This window comes from Rhinolophus sinicus, chromosome 11 (genome assembly GCF_057876585.1).
Source record: "Rhinolophus sinicus isolate RSI-liver-muscle chromosome 11, RSI-T2T, whole genome shotgun sequence".
NCBI classification, from domain to species: Eukaryota; Metazoa; Chordata; class Mammalia; order Chiroptera; family Rhinolophidae; genus Rhinolophus; species Rhinolophus sinicus.
This window is the reverse complement of record NC_142511.1, coordinates 22,948,644-22,969,928: the sequence shown is the minus strand read 5'-3', so window position 1 is coordinate 22,969,928 and position 21,285 is coordinate 22,948,644. Positions and strand designations below refer to the sequence as shown.

At 50.9% G+C, this 21,285-nt stretch overlaps 1 protein-coding gene across 4 annotated transcripts in view; it reads left to right on the top strand.

The window, feature by feature from the left end:
* The window catches only part of SLC60A1 (solute carrier family 60 member 1), a 28,820-nt gene extending 9,023 nt beyond the window's left edge, over positions 1 to 19,797 (top strand). For 2 of the 4 annotated variants that reach the window (XM_019752490.3, XM_019752494.3), the window contains exons 2-10: positions 1,347 to 1,545; positions 2,192 to 2,452; positions 5,765 to 5,933; positions 6,329 to 6,444; positions 7,565 to 7,738; positions 11,575 to 11,722; positions 14,713 to 14,783; positions 15,985 to 16,105; positions 17,405 to 19,797. In XM_019752490.3, the coding sequence (XP_019608049.1) occupies positions 1,347 to 1,545; positions 2,192 to 2,452; positions 5,765 to 5,933; positions 6,329 to 6,444; positions 7,565 to 7,738; positions 11,575 to 11,722; positions 14,713 to 14,783; positions 15,985 to 16,105; positions 17,405 to 17,460 (1,315 nt within the window). In that variant the 3' untranslated portion in view covers positions 17,461 to 19,797. The other 2 variants (XM_019752491.3, XM_019752493.3) reach the window with 2 other exon arrangements.
* The last annotated feature ends 1,488 nt before the right edge of the window (positions 19,798 to 21,285 follow it).

Here is a 21,285-nt window from a genome sequence, read left to right as displayed (position 1 = left end):
CCGGCTGGCAGTGCTGAGGGACTGCAAAGCAGGGATGCAGGGGGGACAGGGGTCATCAGGAGGGACCTGAACAGGCATTCCCACAACACAACCTCCCTGTTTTCCTCACAGTCTGTGGGGGCGGAGGAAGTGGGGGCGAGGGGGAGGCGAAGTGAACTCTCCCTCTCCCCTCACGCAGCTCTGAGCTGGGAGCAGGCAGGGGTCACGATCAGTCATCTGCCCAGCGGACCAACGTGAAAACAAGAAAAGAGAAAATAACGAACTGCTGCTATCAGCAGAGCCCTTCTGATAAAGGATTTAATCAAAGATTGGCAAGATGAGAAGCTGAGAGCCAAGGGGTGAGAGGCAAGAGCCCCCAGGAAAAGACAGCCTGGAGGGTCTTTTGGAGGCATCTCTCTTTTCCTCAATGTGCTGGAAACTCAGACATGTCTTCTCACCGCGTACTCCATCCCCGCTCCAGGTCCAGCAGCCACAGAGGCTGATTGAGGGCTCCCCAAATTTTCATAATCTGATAAAGTTCCTCCACAGCCTCTTCCTTTGAGAACCTTGACACTGCCCAATCTCCTTCCCCCCACACCAGCCTTTCAGCCTTGTCCCAGAAAATACAAGGCTTCCTACCTTTCTCTGGGAGTCTGGTTATTGGACAGAGTCACCGAAAAGACCTTGACAGAGCCCTAAACACTCCATTCATCTGTTCACTCATCCATTCATTCGCTCATGGGGGACAGGCCCTCAGCCGGCCTGCTGTGGGCTCTTTGAAGGGATACCTCTCAGTGGAGATGGCCAGGGCCTTCTTTCCGGACTCTTGCCAGGCACAGAACCCAACACCTCTGCCCACAGAAGGGTCACAGAATTACCCAGATGTCTCAGCTGTGGCTTTGGTTCATGCAGCTCAGGTCTGGACCTGCAAGGGGGAGGACGCCCTGCAGCAGTTCAGGGATTTGGGGTTCAGGTTCCATCCCCTAGCCCACTTCCAGTTTCATGCATGTGGCACAGTTCCCGTGAAATGCTCAAAGCAGATTCCCCTCTAATAGTTTATAAGTAAACAATATAAAGTTGCTTATAAGTAAAATAATAGCAGTTATGCATTGTTAAGGCCCATGTGTTCCCCGTTACATGGTTTCTCGAGTCCTCACAACCAACCTGTGAGGCAAGGATTGTTCTCAGAGGAGACTGAGGCTCATTAAACATCTTGCCCACAACCCATAGCTTGAGTGACAGAGCTCCTTCCTCAGATACCAGAGGGTGGGGGGACTGTCCCCCAGGGCCACCGAGTATGTGGAGGACAAGGGCTCCCTTTGAGGGGCTCTGGGCCCCCCACTGACCTCACCCCTCTGTGACCGCAGCCAGGCCCAATCGCTGTGGGCCCTCTTCACCTCTTCTCTGGCCATCTCCCTGGTGTTTGCCGTCATTCCGTTCTGCAGTGACGTGAAGGTGCTGGCCTCCGTCATGGCGCTGGCGGGCCTGGCCATGGGCTGTATTGACACTGTGGCCAACATGCAGCTGGTGAGGATCTACCAGAAGGACTCGGCCGTCTTCCTTCAGGTGAACCCACTGGGCAGGTGTGGGGCTGGGTGGTGGGGAGGGCCCTGTGCATCTGTCCATCTCTCCCCAGGGCTCAGTGTCTTTGCTCCTAGGCCGGGGTGGTGACACAGAAAGAGCACCGGGGTCTCAGTTTAGTTTGACCAGCTATCTCTGGGCTTGGGTCTTCTCATCTGTAAAATGGGGTAATGAGCCCTGCCTGCAGGTGGTCATGGGAATCTAAGTGCGAACCAGAAAGTGGTTTGTAAACTAGGAAATAGAGTGACGGGAGGCCTTGCTGTTTTGCTCCTGTCTCTTTCCCTCTCGCTGAATGTCTTGTTTTCTTGTCCTCCCGGTTACCGGTTACCGAGGACTCCAGTCCAGCCCTTCCCTTTATTAAGCCTCCTTCCCTTTGATGCTAACATGGGAACAGCCCCCCTCTGGGGGTTAAGATTCAGGAAAGGAGGGAGCATGAGGGAGGGGATTGGCCGCTGTCACCAAGTTGTCCCAGAACAAGCAGGTGGCTGAGATGACCTCACTCCTCTCCTCTCCTGCCTCTCACTCCCTTGCTCCCCACTCTGCCCAGGCAGGAGCTCCCCAGATGGGACACAAGGTGGGGAATGGGGTATGAAGCTTGACATCCCCCCATCCTTCCTCTCTTCCCTCCCAGGTTCTCCATTTCTTTGTGGGCTTTGGGGCTCTGCTGAGTCCCCTGATTGCTGACCCCTTCCTGTCGGAGACCAACTGCTTGCCTGCCAATAGCACAGCCAACGCCAGCTCCGGCAGACTCCTGTTCCATGCGTCCAGGGTCTTGGGCCAGCCCCACACTACAGCCCGGACTTGGTCCAACCAGACGCTGCCTGGGGTGTCCCCACAGGATGGGGCAGAGACGCACATGTCCTACGCCTTCTGGATCATGGCCCTGATCAACGTAAGTGCCACTGGGGCAGGGCTGAGTGGGGACTAGAAGGTAGTCGCATGTACGTCTATACCAGCTCTCAGTGCGGATTCTTCTGATTCTGAGAAATGGGCTGGGGCTGAGGTGTGTCCTCAGGAAGGCGAGAGGGTGGGAGAACTCACCCCTCAGGATTCATCTGAACACCAAGGGGTTGCAGAAGATCATCTCTGAGGTCCTTCAGTTGTGACACCCTGTGATTGCGATTCCCAAGGGAGGTAAAGCGGTGAACAAGTTTAGTGAAATCAAGGTCAAATTTCAAGTCATCTGAAGCTCTGTGGGAAACGTGCCCTTCTCCTCCAAGGTCAGATGAAGCCAGCCCTGGGCCAGAGCATCGCAGACCAGACCGAGCTCCTCTCCAGGACACTTCATAGCTGGTGGGGTTGTGTTGTGCCCTGCTGTGAGGGGTGCTCCTGTGGCGGCCGGGAGATAAATAACACGACCTCTGAGGGACCCTGCCTGCCAAGGCCACCTTGGTGGGAGCAGAGCAGGGAGATGGCAGCACTGTGACTGGGTTGGACACTGAGTGCCCTCTGAACCCCCAGCTCACATCCCCCCCTACCATGTCAGCACTGACTCTGGTCTCTGCTGGAAACTTCCTCTGATGCTGTGCAGCCCAAGGTGGGTTCTCCCATGTTAGCCCAGGCTGGGGCCAGAGGGAGGGGTGGGGAGACTCCCCCACCCCAAGGTGGGTTCTCCCATGTTAGCCCAGGCTGGGGCCAGAGGGAGAGGTGGGGAGACTCCCCCACCCCAAGGTGGGTTCTCCCATGTTAGCCCAGGCTGGGGCCAGAGGGAGGGGTGGGGAGACTCCCCCACCCCAAGGTGGGTTCTCCCATGTTAGCCCAGGCTGGGGCCAGAGGGAGAGGTGGGGAGACTCCCCCACCCCAAGCCCTGCCCCCCTTGGGGAACAGTGTCAGGAGCAGCCCTGGCCTCCTGGCTTGGGCCGAGTATGGGCTGGGCCTAGCGGGTATTTCAGGCGGCCGTTGGCCTGCTGGCTGTGGTGGGATGGCATCGCCATGTGGCTTAGCACTCTGACTCAGAGCTTCTCCTGCACTGAACATGCTTGTCACCCTTCCAGAGGCAGGGAGGCTGGGTTCAGGCATGACAGCAGCTACCCAGCTGCCGCTGGGCCTCAGAACAACGCTGTGCGGGTAGCACTGAAAGGGGCTCTTGAGGCACCCCAGTGCCACTGAGCAGCAGGGCCGAGGCTGTCACGCCATCACTGGCTAAGGCCCTGATAGGGCCTTACAAGAGGCCAGGCCAGTCTGGAGCCCCAGCGCCCTGGGGGCTCTCAGAAATGCCCCCATCTCTCCCTCTGCTCCTTCCCTTTTCTGCTGTGCCCATCATTGTTTTGGAAACAATGCAGCTTTGGGCCTGTGCTCTCCAAGGGGTCCTGCGAAGGGGAGGTTCACTGTCAGTACAATGTCAAGGCGGGGACTCTGGGACCAGGAAGCCGGAAGGTCCAGCACAAGCCCAGGGTCTGTTTTCTCTTGCCCCATGAGGAACAGACTGGAGGCACTTTGTTTGCTGCAGGATTTCCGGACTTCTCCGTGGGTTTGTGTCTGAAGATAAACAGTCCACCACAGAGGAAAACGAGGCTGTGCAAGCATGTGGGCATATGCGCGCGCGCACACACACACACACACACACACACACACACACACACACACACAGGCACAGCCCACCTGGCACTCTGACTTTTAGGTGGCGCCTGCCTTCCCTGAATGGGCTTCTACAGATGGGGTGTACTCCTGTGGCACTGCCAGCTAATCGTCTGGAAAGTCCTGCCCACCACCCACCTCTCTGGAAAGCCCCACCTGAGTGATCGCACCCCTTTTACAGCTGTTTCCCCTTGGCCTTCACCCAGGCATTCTGCCACTGCAGGACTCTGTGTGTGGGTTTCCTGTTTCCCCCATCAGACTAGAGGGAGGGCCTCATCTTCCCCTTCAGACCTGGGACTCCTGAGGGCAGGGGTTGTGTCTCCTCCCATTCAGGCTGGATTTGTCTCCTCCCATTCAGGCTCTAACTCGGCCAGGCAGAGTCTGACTTTGACTTATTTTTGAGTGTGGAAGGAGGCTCCCGAGGTGCCCCCAGGGAGGTGTCAGCACAGGGGTGGTGTTCAGGTGACTTGAGAAAATGCCCGTGGGAACCAAGCTGGCTCCAGGCTAGGAGAGGCTCCCGCAGAGCAGCCCCAGGCAGGGGCCGCCAGTTGCTGACTTCCACCTCTACCTGCCAGCTTCGCCTGGCAGCCCAGAGGAGCCCTCAGCCTCTGAGAAACTTCTGCCGCTCCCTGAGCTGCCTTTTTCCTCAGCAGGAGGAACTAGATGAGGTTGCAGCAGCAAGGGCAGAGGCTAGAGTGGATGAGGAGCTTCCAGCAGCAGCGTGGTTAGACAGCCAGGGTACCAGAGGGAGGTGGTGGAGGCTTCTCCAGGCAACCTCAGAAGCAGGAAACACTTCTCACTGCCCAGGGGAGTTCATAAAACCTAAGTGGCTTAATGTAAATAGCAGTGAACTTAACATTGGGCGTGTTGCACGTAGCACTCATTTGTTAATCGAAAGGAGTCCATGTCCCTCAAGACACGAAGACCCTGAGGATAGCCTCTAACCTCTAACCTCCTTGGGTGTGACATCACCTAGACAACTTCTGAGGTGGAGATGGCACTGGACAGAATCAGGATGCCCAGGTTCCAGTCCTGCTCTGTCCCCAGTCAGCGGTGTGACCAGCACTCATGCTCGCTGGCTCTGTAGCTTACCACTCGGGTCTCTTCTTACAGTACTAGGTTCTGTAATAGGTTCTGACTAAGTGAAAACTTTGAGCCTCATTTGCCCCCATCTGGAAAATGGGGATAATAATTCCCCCCAGCATGTTTTATTGAGCTGTGATGAACGAAAGCAAAACTTCTTTGTAAAGCAACACATGATCTACCAGCATGACAGAGTGTGAGAGGCCGTGCTCCGGCAGGATCCAGGCGGAAATGAGTTTATCTCTGGCCCCTCTCCTGTGCCGGCGGAAGCCCAGTGTGAGTCCAAGCTTTGCATGTGACAAGTACCTGTCTTTTTAGGGAAACGAATGTGGCTAAGGCTGGACAGCAGTGACACCCAGCCTGCCCTGAGTCAGGGCTGCAATAGCTGGCGACACCTTGGAAATAGCTGGGCACCCTTGGAAAAGAGCTCTCTGCTCCCAGGACTGTGCAGACATGAGCCACCTGGGCTTGTCGGAGTAGGCCAGGCATGGGAAGCGGGGGCCTGACAGGAACAAGGCTCTCCTGACCCTCTGCCCACCCCCAGCTCCCAGTGCCCATGGCTGTGCTGTATCTGCTGTCCAAAGAGCGGCTGCTGACCTGCTGCCCTCAGAGGAGGCCCCTGCTCCTGTCTGCAGATGAGCTCGCCCTGGAGACACAGCCTCCTGAGAAGGAAGACGCTTCCTCGCTGTCCCCAAATATTCAGCCACACCCAGGTGGGGGCTCTAATGAACTTTCATGCTCACAGCCCCACACCGAGGCTCCTCTGGTAACCCCTCCCCCAGAGGGTGACCATAGGTCACAGGTGATAATGGTTGGAAAAGAACCTTGGCACCAATGGTCTGGTGAGGCAGGGGATGGAGCAACCTGGCCAAGAGAATGAGGAAGGCAGACTTCTGGCTCCAAACTGCTCCTAACTCTGCCTGTGTGACCTTGGGCAAGTTACTTGACCTCTGGACAGGGGCTATTCCTAACAGACGGTTGAAGCTAGAGGAGGTAGGAGGCAGTAAGTGGCCCCCCATTCTTCCAGGGTTCTGTCAGCCACTTCCCCTGGGCGTGCAAAGGAAAGGGAGCCGAGGCTGAGACTCACCCTTGTTCTTGTCTCATCCAGCGCATGGGGACCTGTTCAGTTGCTGCCAACGGAAGAACTTCAAAGGAGCCCCGTATTCCTTCTTCGCCATCCACATCACAGCTGCCCTGGTCCTGTTCATGACCGATGGGATGAAGGTGAGCCTGCCCTCGGGGGGTACCTTCTTGGGGGACCATCCACCGAGACTCAAGTCTGGGAATGGCCAGAGAGAAGGGTAGCAAGGTTTCCTGGAGACCTCACCTGTAAAATTTAGTTTAAATGGTTGGAGTGCTGTGCTCCAAAGTAGTACAGCACTCCAGAAGTTTAAACTGAGAAGAAGTCCTGGGGGCAACTGTCTCCAGACTCATTCACAGCCCCTTGGTCCTATGGCCTTCTGTCCTGGTCAATTATTTGTATTTTTGATAACTCTGTAGATGGGGCGTATAGATTTGTTACTGAGTATAGGATACCCACATTTTTTAAAAGAGCAGAGCCCTAATCCCTCAAGCAGAGGTCATGCTAGGTAAACTGTAGGGAACTCCGCTTCCTGGAATCCATTCCACACCTGGGCTTCTGAAGCCATGTTGGAAACAAGCTACAGGCAGCATCTTGGCCCAGCTATTCAGCCCCCTTTGGACCTGTTACACTTTTTAATGCCTTTTGCCAGAAATCTCTAAGAATTGGATTAGGATAGTTTTGAATGGCTAAGTAACTGATTGCCATCTGAGGGACTCTTCAAAGAAAAGAACCTGAAAACTTAGGTGACGTGGTGGAAAGCACTCGTGACAGTACTGGCTGGCTTCCAACTCTCAATGTGACCTTGGGCAAGTCACTTCTCTTTACCCTCCCATCTATAAAATGAGATGTTTGTGCACACTTTTTTTTGTTTGTTTGTTTTAGCTGCAGCAAATTTCCTCCAACAAAACACTTTCTGTGGAATCCTCATAAATAAGACATGCACTGGAGCCCTGCTCTGGTGAAGGGGGCCGCAGTGCTTGTGTGCCCAGACCCCATGGGCTCCCTGTGGACATACACCTCCCTGGAACCCCTAGGCCTCCACAGGTGCCGTCTGGGAACTGCGGCACCCCAGGTTCTGTTCTCAGCTCGGGCCTGTGTGTACTGTATGGTCTTGGTCCCAAACCCACCCTGTGTTGAGCCTCTAGGAGCTGGACCAGTCCTCCCCGCACCCACACCACACTTGCCCAGCCAGGCTTCCTTTCCCAAGGTTATGGTCTGGCTGTGCGGCAGGTGTGCTCAGCAGGGCCTGTCTCTCCACAGGGGGCATATTCCACCTTTGTGTACAGCTATGCAGTGGAGAAGCCGCTGTCCCTGGGACACAAGGTGGCCGGTTACCTCCCCAGCCTCTTCTGGGGCTTCATCACCCTGGGTCAGCTTGTCTCCATTCCCATCTCCTCCAAAGTGAACCCAGCCACCATGGTTTTCATCAATGTGGTAAGTGGCCTTCCACTTCTTGGGGACCCAGGAGAACCATTTACTCCTGGTCCTACCACTGCCCCAGGACGTTTGCTCAGGACTGGACTCTGCCAATAGGGTGGGACAGGAGGAATAGAGAGAGGACAGGAGTGGAGAGGCGAGATGCTGGTGTGGAAGGAATGGAAATCCAGGAGGTGGAGCCTACCCTGTGATCTTGGAAAAGTCCTTTCCTCCCTTTGGGCCCCTGATCTTGTACCCATAAAAGGAAAGGGCTACAAGAGGTGACTGCTGCTATGTGTGGGGCAGATCCCAGCTGACAACCTGCCAAGAGTAGCAGGGAAGCAGCTGCTGGCTTTGGTCCCCCCGTGTTCACCTCGGTGCCCAGTTGGTCAGAGCCTTGTGGCCAGTGGAGGCCAGGGATCCCCTAGGCCCCTGGCCTTCAGAATCACCCTCTCTGGGCTGTAGCCTGGGAACTTGGATTTGGAAACTCTCCCAGGTGATTCTCAAGTACCAGACTGGCATGTAGGCTGCCTTCAAGGAACCGGTCTGCCCAGGAGGCAGGAAGTCTGGCCCTGAGCGATGGGTTAAGACTTTCACCCTGATGTATGTCTATGTCACCATCTATGACAAAGGGGTCCAGATTACAGATTCCTGAAAGGTCATCTAGCCCAATCTCCCACTAGGGCTTCGATCACCTCTATAACATCTCTTTACAGAGGAGGGGTACACAGTCTGTTTAAACACCTCCAGTGACTGGGAACTCACTACCTTTCCAGGTAGCCCAATATATTGTCAGAAAGGCCTTCCTTGGGTTGAGTTTTGGGTGGAGAGGAGGTTGAGAAATAATGTTGGGGCTACACAAACCAAAGAACCCCATACCCCAAGAAAGGCGCTTGAGATTGGCCTTGTGCTGAGTTATGACCTTCAGAAAGAAGTTTCCGTTGAAGGTAGGTGGGAGGTTGGGTACGTTGAAGCCAAACTCAAGAGGCTGAGGGCGAAAGAGAGATGGGAAGCGGAGGCACGAGTGTTGCAAATATTTCTGAGCTGAAGGGAGTTTTGTTTGACAGGAGTCGGGGTGGTCCGGGCCTATTTGTAGGCAGAGGAGAAAGGGAGGAAGCCTGTAAGGAGGGGGGTCTGTGAAGATACCGTTGTCTGAGAGGAGCTGAGTGAAGAGGGCCCTGGGGGCGGGGAAGGAATGCAGAGCAGCGGGGAAGGAAGTGGGAGCTCAGGTAGGAGGGAGGCCCCTGTTCCGTGGAGCTGGGGGGACATGACGCAGGGAAGAAGAGCTAGAGAACAGTGAGGGTACCAGCGCTGCTGGTGGACACAAGGCCAGCTGCTTGTGGGGGGGGGGGGCGGCCGTGGAATCTGGGTTTGAGAGAAGGAAGAAAGTCTGAAGCAGCCACATGAATTAGGCGCTGATGGTTTTTAAAAAGTAAAATCAGATTCTGGGGCCTAACCCAGACTCTCTGAATCAGAATGTTGGGGGAGGGGCCTGGCAATCTCTCTATTTAACAAACACCCAGGGGCTCATGTCATCAAGCAAGTTCTGGAAAACACTATCGGAGAGCAAGGGATTCCCAACTATATTAGACCCCCTGGAGGTGCTTTTGGAAAATGCAGATTCTGGGCCACTACCCCAGGGATTCTGACTCAGGGGGTGTGGAGAGGAGCCTGGACATCTGGATGGCTTTTAAAGCATTTTGGGTGCTTTGAGCGGGCACCCTGTTGGGCCTACAGCGGAACAGCCCCGAGCAAGTTCCTGATGCTGCAGCTGCCATGGGACTGTCTCATATTCACTGCAACTACCCCTCAGTGTCCCTCTCAGTTTTAAATTAATGGTGACCCAGTGCTCAGCTTTGTCCTGGGTCTCAACTGCTGCTGGCTAATGAGCTCTCCTGCAGGGAGCTGCAGGGGTGCCGAGTTCTGTGAGAAGAGTTCTCTGCCTTCAGGGAGCTTACAGTCAGCCAGGGAAGAAGCTGCGCAAGGGAAAGGAGAGTGTACTCTGGCCCAGAAGGTCAGGATGAGGAGCCTATAGCAGGTGGGAGGCAGGATGAGAGCCAGAGTGCATCAACCCTGCCACCTGGGGAGGAGGGGCACACCGATCGGGAGGAGAATTGGTTGGCAGAGTTGCTAATTTGCCCTGGACATGCTCAGTCTTCTGTCACCCATGCTGAAATAAGAGTTAGATGTTTTAAAACTTCCCCAAGTCTGGAGATTTTCAGAGTGACTCAAAGCCAGCCTAGAGATGTGCCTGGTTTGTAAGCGGGACGGCAGGTGGTAGGAGGGGAGCAGAAGAGCACCTTCCGAGTACTGGTTCTGCCCCCGGCCTAAGATGAGAGCTGACTACCAAGGAGGCATCAGCCTGGTGAAGAGCAGAGGGGAGAGTGTTCCTGGCAGAGGGTACTTCTGGCTGAGAGGCCCCAGGGGGTGAATGAACTTGGCGGGTTGGGGGTGGAGTGTGTGGTGGGCAGGGCTGGGGTGGGGAGCAGAAAGATTTTATTCAAAGGAGGCGGAAGACCTTTAGGTTTTAAGCGGTGAATAATGTGATCTGCTTTGCATTTTACAAGCACACCCCAGCCCTGCACACTTCCGCTCCGTGGAAGGACGGACTGTAGAGAGGCCAGTTATGCAGGGAGACAGTGAGATGCCACTATTGCCGTCCAGGCCTGAGAGGTGGAGCCTGGACGAGGTGCTCAGAATGGATTTGGAGAAGTACGAACATTCTAAGATGTTTTCTGAGGTCAAGTGGACAGGCCTTGCGGTTGGCTGTGACATAGGAGGTGAGGAAAGGACTCAATCAAGGCTTCCTTTCCTTATCTCCTGAGACATTATGAAAAGCTTCACACAAATAGTAGAGCTGATATTTGTCTAAAGCTTCACACATGAAGAGTCCCTGCGTTGCTGTCATCTCCCCACCACTCTTTAGTGTAGCTTTTATAACGCATTTTACAGAGTAGGAAGCTAAGAATCAGAGAGATTGGCTACTTCAAGGCCCCAGAACTGGTCAAAACCAGAGTTGGTACTTACATCTGCGTCTTCTGCCTCCAAATCGGTGCTGCCTGGGTTTCTTCCCAGATGCGTTTTGCATGGAAATTTGTCTATACTGACACATTTTAAAAGAATTTAGAAAAAGGATTATTTTAACAAAAATATGCCCCTGTGGCAAAGACTCTGACTGAACTAGAAAGATTTCTGGTCCATTAGCCCATCACCTTAGCCCTCCCTCACCTTGGCCCTCCAACCATGGGTTACAATCTGCCCTTGAAAGTTGAACACAATTTGGGGTGCTGTGTGTGGGGGGGGGGACGGGGGTGAAGCCAAGCTGGCCTGCCACAGCCAATGACCCTCTTCCGGGAGGTCTGCCTGGATCCTCAGAGGCTGGGGACCCCCGCAGCCACCACCCCATTTTTCCTGCTACCCCAAGGTGTCCTCTGCGAACTCGTGGCTTTTAGGGAAAGAGAAGCAGCTCCTCTTCATGACAGGTGGAGGACTCCGAACTCTGACCAAGGCACCAGCAGGGCAGAGAGCTGATGACTTGAATGGAATTCCCTACGCTTACAGATAAGACCTTGGGGACAGGCAGTCTGCCCTCACCGAGCACTTCTTAAGCGTGTGTGACAAGCCATTTGCGGAGATGGTCGTGGGGGGGGTCACCTCCCCGCTTTCTTATATTCTCAGGGCTTGGTTGTCAGACACCAGATTAGGGAAGGTGCAGTCCCCATATATTCCACAGGGTGGCACACTGGTCACAGCGCTGCTCCTGGGGTCGAACTGTCCACGTCGGGAGACAGGCGGACTCCTGGTTTGGCCCAGCTTTTCCCAATTTCTAATCACCTCCATCACTATTGTGACAGGTCGGCGTGGTGGTGACATACTTGGTGCTTCTTGCTTTCCCCTACAACGTCATCTTCCTGTTTGTGGGGACAGCCAGTATGGGCCTGTTCCTCAGTAGCGCCTTCCCCAGCTTGCTAGCCTACACTGAGGACATTCTGCAATACAAAGGTGAGTGTGCAGGCTGAGAGCAAAGGCATTTCGGTTCCCTCCGACAATGCCACTGCCTCCCCCAGACCCCATCTTTCTGTGATGTTCCAGATGGAAGATCACTGCCCTACCTACCTCCTCACAGAAACGACGCTCTCCTGACTGGTGGGAACAGGCTCACAGATGAGGGTTGTTCTGACCTGTGGAGCTCCCCCGGCAACATTATACCTGCATCATGTGATTTCAGGCCACAGAGAAGCTTACTGCTTTTTTCCTTTTGCTTTTTTTCCGTAGTAATGTCTACTGACCCACAACTGGCATTTTGTGTAACAGGCATGGAAATTCCAAGTTCAAAGAAAAGCAAAGTGGCCTGGGAGAAGTTACAGCCTCGGAAAGGGGTTTTATACCTTGTCAGTCACAGCACCTCCGCGCTTTACTGTTCTTGCGGATGGATGTTGTTCTCAACTCAGGGTTAGAACAAGGACTCACACCTGGCTTGTGATACAGGTTGCTTGATGTCAGAAACCTCGAAGTCTCTTGACTAATCTCCTTCCCTTTCTATAGCTTCCCAAATGCATATACCACAGATCTTTTTTTTTTAATGAGTTAATTAAAAATAATTATGTTTTGAACAGTTAACGTTACCCTTAGAAGTAAATAGAGACGCCCTAAAGTGTTGGAAAACCAGCATTAAAGATAAGTGATTTCTTTAAAGGAGGAGAGGGGGAAACTGGTGTATGGGGGGAGGGGGTGGTCGGATCAATTAGAGCGACACCCACCTCAGTTCCCCATAATGAGGGATAATCCCCAAACCTCAAGTGAGTAAATGAAGTCAAGAAATAATGTTGGCATCATATGTCAAACATTATATATATCCCACCGAGTTTTAAGTGATCAATAAATGTTAGTTTAACAGTAATAAAAGTAGTTACATTGGTTGATTCTGCCTGCAAACGATCACTCAAACTCGATCATTTCTCTCCATCTCTGCCTTAGTCTGGGCTTTTATCATCACTTACCTGCTTGGAATATTTAAGGGTGCCTGATCACCTCCATCCCTGCCTTGGCAGATCTTGCCTTGTTTCCTTGCCTTCAGAACTGCCTCTACCAGAGGTTCTCAATGCTGTTTCCACATTAGAATCACCTAGAGCACTTGGAACAAAACCCACTGCCTGGGCTTCATCTCCACAAAGTCTGATGTAATTGGTCAGGAGTTGCAGGGTGATTCTCACATGGAGTCAGGGTGAGCGCCACGTACCAGCCATCCTTGGAGCTATAGCAGGACGGCTTTAAAACAGAGCCGGTCCCACTGCCCTTCATGTCTTCCTGTGAAGCTCTTCTCCTTTCTCCAGCCTCCTCCCACCCTCAGAGGGGAACCGCAGAGCTGGCATTCTAGCTGGCGACTGCCTGATGGCACATAAACTCCCGTCCCTCCACACTTTGGTACATGGTGAACCCTCCGCCTGGAGTGCCCTCCACTCCATCTCTCCTCCTCTGTCCCTCCAAGATGAACAGGCAGTCAGTATATTTGCTAACTCTAATCATTCCTCTAAGTGCCCTCAGTGTTTAGCACAGTACCTGGTGCACAGAAGGTATTGGGATGTTTTTGAATGGATGAGGGGAGCAGACAGTGGGCGCCACTGGAATTCAGAGAAGGGAGTAACCAGTGTTGAATCTAGAAGTAGCTTCCTGGAGGAGATGGGGTGTGAGCTGGCCTAGATTTCGGAAAGACAGAAAGAAAAATGAAAGCCATACCAGGGAAGGGTGGGGCAGGACGGGCAGTGACCAGTGTGAGAGCAAAGGCACAGAGACAGGTATAAATGTAAGCGAGACTAAAAGAGGGACTTCAAGCCCAAAGTAGGAAATCTCTGTTTTATTCAAACAACACTCAGTGTCTCCCATATGCAGATAATAAGTAGTGGTATATGCCACTGAACTAAAATTCAAGGCACAGTCCTCTCTCGGGGAAGGCTGCCCAGTAAACAGACAGTGGGTGCACAGGGTGCCGGCGGCTGATGGAGCACAGAGGAGGAGGAACTAATCCAGGTTTGGTGCTGGGGGTGGGGAAGAAGATTACAGATGGAAATTAACCTAGGGCTTAAAAGATGAACAGGAGTTTGAAAAGAGGAGGAGGAAGAGGAATGTTTAGGAGTGAACACACGTGTCAGGACTGGTGGTGAGAGTGAGTATGTGGGTCGGGACACTGAAGGTGGCTTCTGGCTGGAGGATAGAGTGTGAGCAGGCAGTGTGAGGGGTGAGTCTGAACTCTCAACAGGGACAGATTATAAAGGGCCCTGGAAACCACATGAAAGCATTTGGACTCTATCCTGAAGGCAGCGTTGACGGGTTTCAGCAGAGAACTGGCCTGGTTTCGAGGGTTTACTATGTGCCAGCATTATGCTAAGCACTTACATGGATCACCTCAGAGGGATCCACACAGCAACCCTGGGAAAGACACGCCGTGGTGCCCACTTTCCGGCAGGAAACCAAGCCTACAGAAGGGGAGAGCTTGATGAAGGTCACATAGCTAGTAGTGATAGAGCTAGGCTTGGAACCCAAGTCTGACTCTGAAGCTTGGGCTCTGAAGGTGTGTGCCATGTTGCCAGATGGATGAGATGTGACTGGTCTGGGCAATGCCTGGGCAGTGAGAACACATTCTGCCCAGAGCAGAGGGCTGGCCTGAGGAGATTGAGAAATCTTTCTGGAAAGGTCAGTGGTGCTCAGATGGGGAAGGGCCCTGAATGGCAGGCTCAGTAACTGGGAATTGACCAGGAAGACAATCGTGAGCAATTGAAGGCTTCAGAATAACGAAGGAACCTAAGGACAACAGGACCGAAGCATCCCCAAAGCAAAATTAAAGGCGAAAGTCGGAGAAATCTGAGGAATCCCAAGTCGTTCTCTTAGGCAGCCATGCCATTTTCCAGACTTCCCAGAAACAACCTAGACTGTGCCAGATGACTTTTATCTCCTCAACTTGCTCTTACTAAACCAAATCCTTCTCTTTTGGGTAGGTTGTGCGACCACAGTGCTGGTGACAGGGGCAGGAGTTGGCGAGATGTCTCTCCAGATGCTGGTTGGTTGGGTATGTGGGAAACTTGGGGGACGGGAGACCAATTGGGGAGCGCTCCTCCAAGCTGGTGGGAAGGTATGGCCAACCACCTTCTGAACGCAGGCTAGCAGGGCCCCACTCTGTCTGTGTTACCTGTTTCCATTTCTAAGCCAGCCTTGAAAGCCGAGCCTCCGAATGGGGGACCTGGAGCTGGGAAGGGATGTGATAGTCCAAAGCAAACACAAGTCATGTCTGGGAGCAGGGCCAGAGGGGCCCCGTGGGAATGTTGTTTAGCTCCCGAGACTGGGATGGGTTTGAGCTGCAGAATCCTTTTTCCACCCCTTCTCAACCGGCCACTCCCTCATCCTACCTCCTGTAGTCTTTGGCCACTAGCAAGGGGCCCAGCTTTCCTGCCAAACTCCTGCTCTGATCACAGGCCGACTCCCTCAGTTTTCGTTAAACATACCCATGGTTCATGTGTTCACCAGGGGCAAAAAAAAATACATCTACTTTTTACTGAAGACGATTTAGATACTGTCATTCCCCTTTTTACAAAGTAGGATACCGAAACTCAGATGAGTGACTTGCCCTCAGTCAGTCACACTTCTAATAACTGACAGGGACGATGTCCGAACTGAAGTCTTCCAGCCCCCAAAATGCCCCTCCTCACTGCTCTCCATTCCTCTGCTTATGCTTTGCTGGGCAGGGGAAGAGTTACATCCTGCAATGCCCTCTGCATCTAACAGATGTGAGGCTGTGCGTCAGTGTACCTCAGTGGGGGATGGAGGAAACGTGCTATTTGCTAAAGTTGGTGATGGGTCCATGGGAGTTCCATAGGCTACTTTGGCAAAGAGCTAAAATTTTCCATAATAAAAGGCTAATAGATATATACATATATACCTTCTCTGCTAAGTTCTGGTCAGGCCTTGTGGGTAGAAAAACACCTAGTATGACTGCAGTTTTAAAAGGAAGACAGGGAGATTTTTCTGCAGGTTCCAGACATAGTGCGGGGGTCACTGGGTCCAACTCCTGCCTTAGTGCAGGATTTCTGCCTCTTCCAGAAACATAATCTTGAAACAAGGCCAAGACATCCCTCCTACCCACGTTTCTATCTACTGCTAGGATGGGACTCAACTTGCCTGGAAAACCTGCCAAAGGCCGGAGGCCGCTTCCTCCAATACATCTTCATGTGAGGTTCTGATGGCCTGTATGTCTGTGTTTTCCCCTCTGGCAGTTATTCCAGGCTCAGGGCAGCTACAGTTTCCTGGTCTGTGGCGTGATCTTTGGTTGCTTGGCTTTTACCTTCTACATCTTGCTCCTGTTTTTCCACAGGATGCACCCTGGACGCTCGTCAGGTAAGGAAAGAATCTGTGTCGACACAAGAGGAAGAAAACAGAGCAAGGGAGGTGGGGGGGAGATGTGGGAAATGCTGTGGATCTTAGCACGCCACCCATGCTGTTCTATTCCAAGTAAAATGCAAGGAAATGTTTATTTTTCTACAGCTTCCTTTCCCCTCTTCCTGCTTTGCCACGCGATTGTGCTGCGCTGTTAGGGCAGGAGGGCCTGGATCGGCTGACTCATGGTTTTTCTATTAGGAGAGGGGCATGGATGTGAACTTGGCTTCCTGCATCCCACCGTGCCAGGGGACCATGCGCCAAGACTCTTTCCAGCCTTCTTGGCTACAATTTGGCCCAGCAGCCTAACTGGCCATCTCTTTGCAGTTTAGGATTTTGACTCTAGTCCAAATCTCTTTTTCAAAAAGTCCTTCAGGCCAAGTGGCGATGAAAAGCTCCTTCAGGCCAGTGACGCTACCTAAGAACAGTCTCACTCCTGGAGACCCCAGGCAGCGGGAGTCCCAAAGCTACTGTCGTAACCCTGAGCGCGCCTCTGCCTTTCTGCCCAGAGCTCTCAAGTCCCCACAACCCAATCAGCTGTCTGCAGTCCCCTCTCTCAGCAGGTGGCAATACCGTGTTTCCCGGATAATAAGACCGGGTCTTATACCATGTTTCCCTGACAATAAGACTGGGTCTTACATTAATTTTTGCTCCAAAAGATGCATTAGGGCGTATTTTCAGGGGATGTCTTATTTTTTCATGTACAACAATCTACATTTATTCAAATATAGTCATGTCATCTTCTGGAACATCGTCATAACATACTAAATGCATCCGTCTGGCTGACGATCTTAACTGGGGCTTATTTTTGGGGTAGGTCTTATTTTCGGGGAAACACAGTAGGCACCCTTTAAACAATCAATTTAAAGTCCCAAAAGAACAATGGGGGGCCCGATCAGCACTAACTACAGTCTAGCTTCTGAGGCAGCGGGGGCCGGTTGCTGTCTAGCCCAGCGCTCAGCAGAGCCTTCATTTAGGCCCCGTGCAAGAAATATTTGCTGAATATCAAATGAGTAACATCTAATGAGTTCCTTATTCATGGGAGACAAAAAGAAATACATATTCCCTGAGCCCAGATACTACTAGTCTCAACAGACTGGCTCTCCCAACAGTCTGCCAGAACCAGGAGGTCTGACTTCACTTGGCTCCCTGAGGAGCCATAGAACAGCAGACAAACAAAAAGCCTGGGGAAGCTCTCAGATGATTGATGCAACTTAATCAGAGCTGCTGAAATGTGCTGCCTGTTTTTTCCTGTTGTAGTTCTTATCCAGGACAAACCACTTGGAATGGAAAGCTCGGAGTGCTACCAGAGGTAAAACTAGGTGAAGGAGACAGGCGAAGACATCCAGCCTCTTGAGCGCCAGCAGAGACCCAATGTGTGGAAGAAAGCTGGGGTGGCAGTGGAAGCAACCTCTCCACGCTTTGGTTCCGATGTTCCCCACTATATACTCGTGTGTAAGAAATTAAATTGAGTTCTGGTACCTGGGTCCTCCCTGGGCCAATCATTAGTTTACTGGCTATTCAAGTTCCCTTCCTTTTCCCTACTTCACTTTTGGTAAGCTCTGTCCCTACGAGCTGTCCAGGATGCCCAGATGGGAAGGCGACACCACCTGCTTCACTCCACTGGTCCCTCCTGCCGTGGACCACACCCTGGGTTTGAAGATCACTCTTAGTTGAAGTTTGATAAAATAGGTTGAAGTTGTAAAGCTCAGTGATCATTGCTGTGTGTAGATATATTTTAAATTAATCAAAACAAACCCCAAGTTATTCCGTGGCATGCTCACAAGATTTATGTGCTTTTATTAATTGTCCAAAGTTCCTCCAATTCCTGCTGCTATCAGTACTTCATCCATCATGTAAAACAGCAAAAGGAAAAGTTGACTCTTGCTATCTTTGGGATCTAATTCAGTGGCATGTGGGGCTCGCTCATACCAGCTCATAAATGCTGACTGGGAACATTTCATTTTGAGAGCGGTGGTTAAACGCAGCCATTATTAAAAATTGAATTATAGACACTTTAAATTACTTTAAAAGCAAAGGCAATAGCTACTCAAAACTCATCACTAGTTTTTCTGTGTCTATGCTCTTGAGGTGGTTTATGACAATTAATCTATGGTGGAAATATTAATATATAATATATAAAGGGATGCTTCTATGCATCTCTTTCAATTTCACTTTGAGTGACAACGTATTGGTGGCTTGAGAAGAGACATGGTGGGAGTATTTATACCACATTAATTGGCAAAAGCTACAAATCATGGCTTGCCCTCGCCCCGCTGAGAGCCAGCTGTTTAAACTTTTACCAGCACACCCCTGCTAGTAATCAATGCTATTGGTCCAGAAGTTGCCGAGGAGAACGGGATGTTCTATTTTTCTTTACTGACATTGACTAGCTTATAAAAGTTCTAAAAACATCACTAAGAATTTCTCAAAAATACCTAATTTAAACTTTGCATCTCCTGTAGAGAAAAACACTTTACAGGCATACCTCAAGGGTATTTATTGCAGACTTGGTTCCAGACCACTGCAGTAAGTATTGCAATAAAGCAAGCTGTAATCTTTTTTGCCAGTGGAGGGTCTTACCTTCAATTTGTAAAACAACAAACAAAAATCTGTGAAACGCAATAAGTGAGGCACAGTAAAACGAGGTATGCCTGAATACCATGTCAAGTTCTTTAACAAAAGTAGGACTACTGAACAATTCAAGCTGTGTAATGTACTGAAAGCAGTGCCTGTCTGCCAAGGAATAACAGCTCCTGTCCGGAGCACATCCTGCAGTAATACAGAGAAGGCAAACTCAGCGACTTGGAAAGAAGAGGACTCGAACACCACTGTAGGTTGTGAAATGGCCATTACAGTGACTTGTGTTTATTAGTTGACCTGCACTTTCTCTGTGTACATACAAATAGACACACATAAAAAGTAAGTGGAGCATGATTCTTAGCAATCTGTCCAAGTGATGTGGTTCACGTGCCCATCATTAAAAGGTCTGTCCTGGAACTATAGGCACTGTCACGCAAGCCAGCGCCATCTGCCAGCAGCAGGTGTGGTGATGACGATCTGGCTGCTGAGACCTGCTTCAAGCACTGGACTCACCTTCGGGCTCCGTGGTCCTGGGCAGATCATGGAGGCTGTTCCAGCCTGGTTTTTTCTTAAATCTGTAAAATGACATTTCAAAAACCCTTACCCTACCTCAAAGGAATTCTGAATTAAGTGAATTTGTGTAAAGCAATTATTACATGCCTGATACAGGAATTGCTTAATAAATGTTAGCAATTTTTATTTTTAAAACATCCTTATAAGCAACTTAGAAATTGTTCGTATGTTTGGTACGTATTTATTGTAATTCAAATAGATCCAAATTCCTTTGAAAGCTGGTGGCCTAGGGGTATAGTTTTACTATGTCTGTAAATACTTAAAAGTACTAGATGCTAGCCAATCTTACATGTGCAACCTACCTGTAGAGTGACTGACCTGAGCAAGAAAAAAACGGCTGTATTTTTCTTGTGGTTTTTTCAAGAAAACCACTTTTTTATACAGATTTAGAAGAATCAATGGCTACATCTAAGGTGATGGTGATTAACTTGTGAATATAAAAAATGACTGAAACAAATCTAAGAGTGCCTTTTCTAAAATAAAATATTTTAAATTGAGTGTGTTATCTATAATCAAAGACAATTGCTCCTTTTATATAAGCCCAGAAACAAATGACCAAATGTTCCCCGAAGACACGTCTCTCTCATACTGTGGGTTCACATGGCTGGTATTTTAGAAGAAACGAAACTCTCACAGACAGGATTGAGAACCACTGTCCCCTTACACACAATCAGAATACGAGGAGGAGGATAGGTTTTCACACCACACTGCAGTCAGTTGCACACCAACTATGGCTTTTTCCCTGATCTCCTTTCAAGAGTTTTGATATTTCTGAGTGCTGTAGAGTCACCCTGTTCCCACATTTCCCTCTGCTATTTGGATGTGGCAATCTAACCCATCGTACACCAGATTCACTAGAGGAAGACATAGTGACAAAAAGGTCTTTGAGAGAATTCATTTATTCACTTAACACGATCGACTGAGCACCTGCTATGCTCAAGGCACGGATCTAGGTGCAGACAGAGCAGAAAATGAGATGGAAGTCCCTGCCTCAGAGATTACACTGCAGTTGAAGACAGAGACAGTGAACAGAGATAACGTGGATGAGGGATAATTGAGTGAAAGAAAAACAGCAGGGGGCAGCAATAGGGAATGTCAAGAGATGATCTGGAAGACGTTCCTAAGTTGTCCATTTGTGCAGAAACCTAAGTGACAAGCAGTAGTAACTACCTGGGAAAGATCGTATCAGGCAGGGGACACAGCAAGTCCAAAGCCTGAGACTGAATATGCTTGTAGCATCTGAGGACCAGCAAGCCAGCCAGTGTGGCTTCAGTGCAGTGAGGGACGGGGAGAGGCAGGGAATAGGCTGGAGGAGAAGCGAGGGGCCAGATCGTGAGCCATGGTAGGAATGTGGATTTTTTTTTTTGAGTTATGTAAAATTATTAGGCGAGTTGTGAGCAGGCAAGGGACATCTGACATACATGCTTAAAAGTGATCCTCAGGTTGGTGTGTGGAGAAAACATGGGGCCAGAATGAAATTGGGGACACAAGGAAGAGTATAATTGCAATAAACTATGGAGGAGACGGTGGCTTGGACAGTGTTGGATTAAAGATGTATTTTGAAAGTCAAACTGACAGAATTTGCTGATGAGTTGGGTGTAGGGTGTAAAGATGGAAATCGAGGCTGAATCTGACTTGAGTAAGCAGGTATATGATGAGGCCTTTTAACACTGGAAGACAATGGGGACGCTCAAGAGTTCTATCTCAGACGTGCTATCTTGGGTTCAAGGCTAGTGGATATACAAGTCTGGAGCTTAAAACACTTGCCTGGAGATACAGATTTCACGGTCACATAAACACAGCGTTTAGAGCTGTGAGCTGCGGGACTGAATGAGACCACGGGGGAGTGAATGTGGAGACGGGAAGAACCCTGCAGTTCTTCCAACACTGAGAGAAAAGAATAGGGTCCAGGAGAGCAAATGAGAGAAGCCAGAGAAGCAGGAGGCAGTTCAGGAGAGAACACGGGTTTCCTGGAAGGAGAGTGA